This window comes from Nanorana parkeri, unplaced genomic scaffold, assembly GCF_000935625.1.
Source record: "Nanorana parkeri isolate BGI_ZX_2015 unplaced genomic scaffold, ASM93562v1 scaffold2525, whole genome shotgun sequence".
Classification (NCBI taxonomy): Eukaryota; Metazoa; Chordata; class Amphibia; order Anura; family Dicroglossidae; genus Nanorana; species Nanorana parkeri.
In genome coordinates, this window is record NW_017308793.1 from 38,086 (window position 1) to 40,830 (window position 2,745).

At 53.5% G+C, this 2,745-nt stretch overlaps 1 protein-coding gene across 1 annotated transcript in view; it reads right to left on the reverse strand.

Annotated features, from left to right (window-relative positions):
* The window catches only part of FOXF1 (forkhead box F1), a 4,441-nt gene extending 2,896 nt beyond the window's left edge, over window positions 1–1,545 (reverse strand). Inside the window, exon 1 of the mRNA XM_018573763.1 lies at window positions 585–1,545. Within this exon, the coding sequence (XP_018429265.1) occupies window positions 585–1,545 (961 nt within the window). The remainder of the gene's footprint in view (window positions 1–584) is intronic.
* Window positions 1,546–2,745: the final 1,200 nt, after the last annotated feature.

Genomic DNA, 2,745 nt, shown 5'->3' on the forward strand with positions numbered 1-2,745 from the left:
TGGGCCCCCCTCCCAAGCTGGGGGGGGGGGCGCGGGAGCGCATCACACGTGCCCCCCCAACCCCCCCCCCCCCCCCCCCCCAACAAACACATACATCTTATTATCATTCTCTCTCGGTGCCTGCAGAGATAATTGCCAGGTTTAGTCCAGGATGGGCCAGTTTGGCCAGATTCATGTTGTCCTCTCTGCTAGTGACTCATATGTGCGTAATGTATGTGTGTGCCCTGACACATCGATGCCTAGGAATTCTTCCACTGTCTGTACTCAGATGATTTCTCCTTGGACCCCCCTAGTGCAAAAAGATCCCTAGTGCTGCAGTTACAAATTGGTTACCTTTTGTATATTACGATTGTATCACAGGAAATCGGAAAAGATTGTCGGAATTACTGGAAGAGCCATGATGCGCAAAAACCCAAATCAGCCAATCAGATGTCACTTTGTGTTTTCCCATCAGCTCACTATAGCCAGAAGTATAGAAAGGATCAACGATTGGTTGCTATGGGTTACTGCGCATTGCTCATTGCCTTATAAGGCCAGCATTGGCACAATAGGCAACCAGTGGCTGGCAGCTGAGTGGCACTCACCTTGTAAATCGGACGTGTTGTGGCTGTTTTGGTGCAGGTAGGGCTGCTCCAGGGAGTGGGATGACAGGCTGGAGGACAAAGGGTTGGTGGCAGAGTTGCAGGGTGACAGGGGCTGTTGCTTGATGTAGGGTGCCCCTCCTGAGAGGGCAGAAGAGGTCGGCGCCCAAGCTGAGCTGCTGTACACCGAATGAGGCTCCATGACGCCCCCTCCTCCAAGGAGTGGAGACCCCGAATCGTGGTGGGAGTAATCACCTCCTGAGGAGCCTGTGCAGCTGCCCATGTATGAGTGCCCCCCGTTGGCAGCCAGGTGCGACACAGGATGCCCAGTTAACCCCATCCCGTCCACGTTGCTTGACAAATGCCCATTCATCATGCCTAAGCCACTGTCCAGTGCCAGATTGTTGGGTGGGCAGGAGATGCCTCCTCCAGACCCCTGGAAACTGTAGCTCTCCGGTATGTGGTTGAAGCCCAGACCATTCATCATGCTGTACATGGGCTTCAAGGCTTGGCATTTCCTCCTGAAGCCTCTGGGCCTTCTCCTGAAGGAGCCTTCCTCGAACATGAACTCGCTGGCCGGGTCAATGGTCCAGTAATGCCCTTTGCCTGGCCGGCCCAGCCCCTTGGGCAGCTTGATGAAGCACTCGTTGAGGGACAGGTTGTGCCTCACGGAATTCTTCCAGCCCTGGTAGGAGCCCCTGAAGAAGGGGAACCTGCTCTGCAGGAACTGGTAGATCTCACTGAGGGTCAGCCTCTTGGTGGGGGAGCTCTGGATGGCCATGACGATCAGGGCAATGTAAGAGTAAGGGGGCTTCTCCGGCCTCCTAATGCCGGCGTTGGTCTTCTTGGTCTTGGTGGTGCAGGAGGCTGACTCCATGACCGTGGTCTGCTTCTCGGTGGCTCCGGACATGGGGCTGCTCTGTGAAGGGGTCTGGGAGGGCGGCTGTTGGATCTCTGCAGTCATTTGCAAAGCTGGGGGAGGCTTCAGTGCTTGGAGAATTGGATGGAGGTCAGAAGGTGGAGGAGCTTCTTCACCTGATGAGTCGCTTGAGGCTGCTAGAACCTACTGCTGTAGAAGAGGCTTGTCAGAGGAGCTGAAAGAGCAACGTCTACTACTGAATGCAACAGCTGGAACAGGAAGAGGAATATTAGCAAGCTGGCTGTCCAGCCCAGTTCTGGCTGCTGTGTCAAAGCTCTGCTTCCCTGGAGAGGCCTGGGATTTGCAGCTCGGCTCTCCTGCTGCTTTTGGGTCTGTTCTCTGTACCTGCATGCAGTCCTCTCTGTTGTCCAATGTCTCTGCTGTCTCCAGTCCTTGTTAGAGCCGAGCTCTGCTGCTTCCAGATGACTCCTGCTCTGCTGGTCTCTTCCCTTGCATGCAGCTGTGGCTGAGCCGTACACACTGCAGTCTACAGATGCTGATGAGCGCGGCGTGGAGGCACCTGTGACCTGCTGAGCATTGCAGCCTCTCCTGGATTGAGCTCCGTCGCTGCTGTCCGCCTTTTACTTATCTCTACTCATCTGCGATTGTCGGCTCTTCACAGTCAGACGTAAGAAGTAGGGTGGATCCGCCCACAGACCCCCCCACCCCCTCCTCCTTTTTATTTTCTGGGTACAGCCCCCTCCCCTGACAACTGGGGGTCAATTAAAGGCGCCACCGCTTTCACCCTTTTAAATCACTCTTGTAACTTTATTTTATCAACTCTCCAAAACTTTATAACAGATTTAATACCAGCCATGGAGACCCTTACCGAGCAGCTAGAAACTGCAGCAACGAGGGATGCAATGTGCACGAGTCTATAAAGATATCAAACTGCAAACAAGTTCAAAAAGTATCCCTGGACTCTTCTATTCACTCATGTACCTCTTCCGGGAGGAACTACAGGTCCCAGCTGTCCGTGCTTTTCTAGTCACTCATGTAACTCTATCCGGAGGAACTACAGGTCCCAGCTGCCCTTGTTCTTCTATTCACTCATGTACCTCTTCCAGGAGGAACTACAGGTCACAGCTGCCTGTGATTTTCTAGTCACTCAAATAACTCTTCCAGGAGGAACTACAGGTCCCAGCTGCCCTTGTTCTTCTATTCACTCATGTACCTCTTCCAGGAGGAACTACAGGTCACAGCTGCCTGTGATTTTCTAGTCACTCAAATAACTCTTCCAGGAGG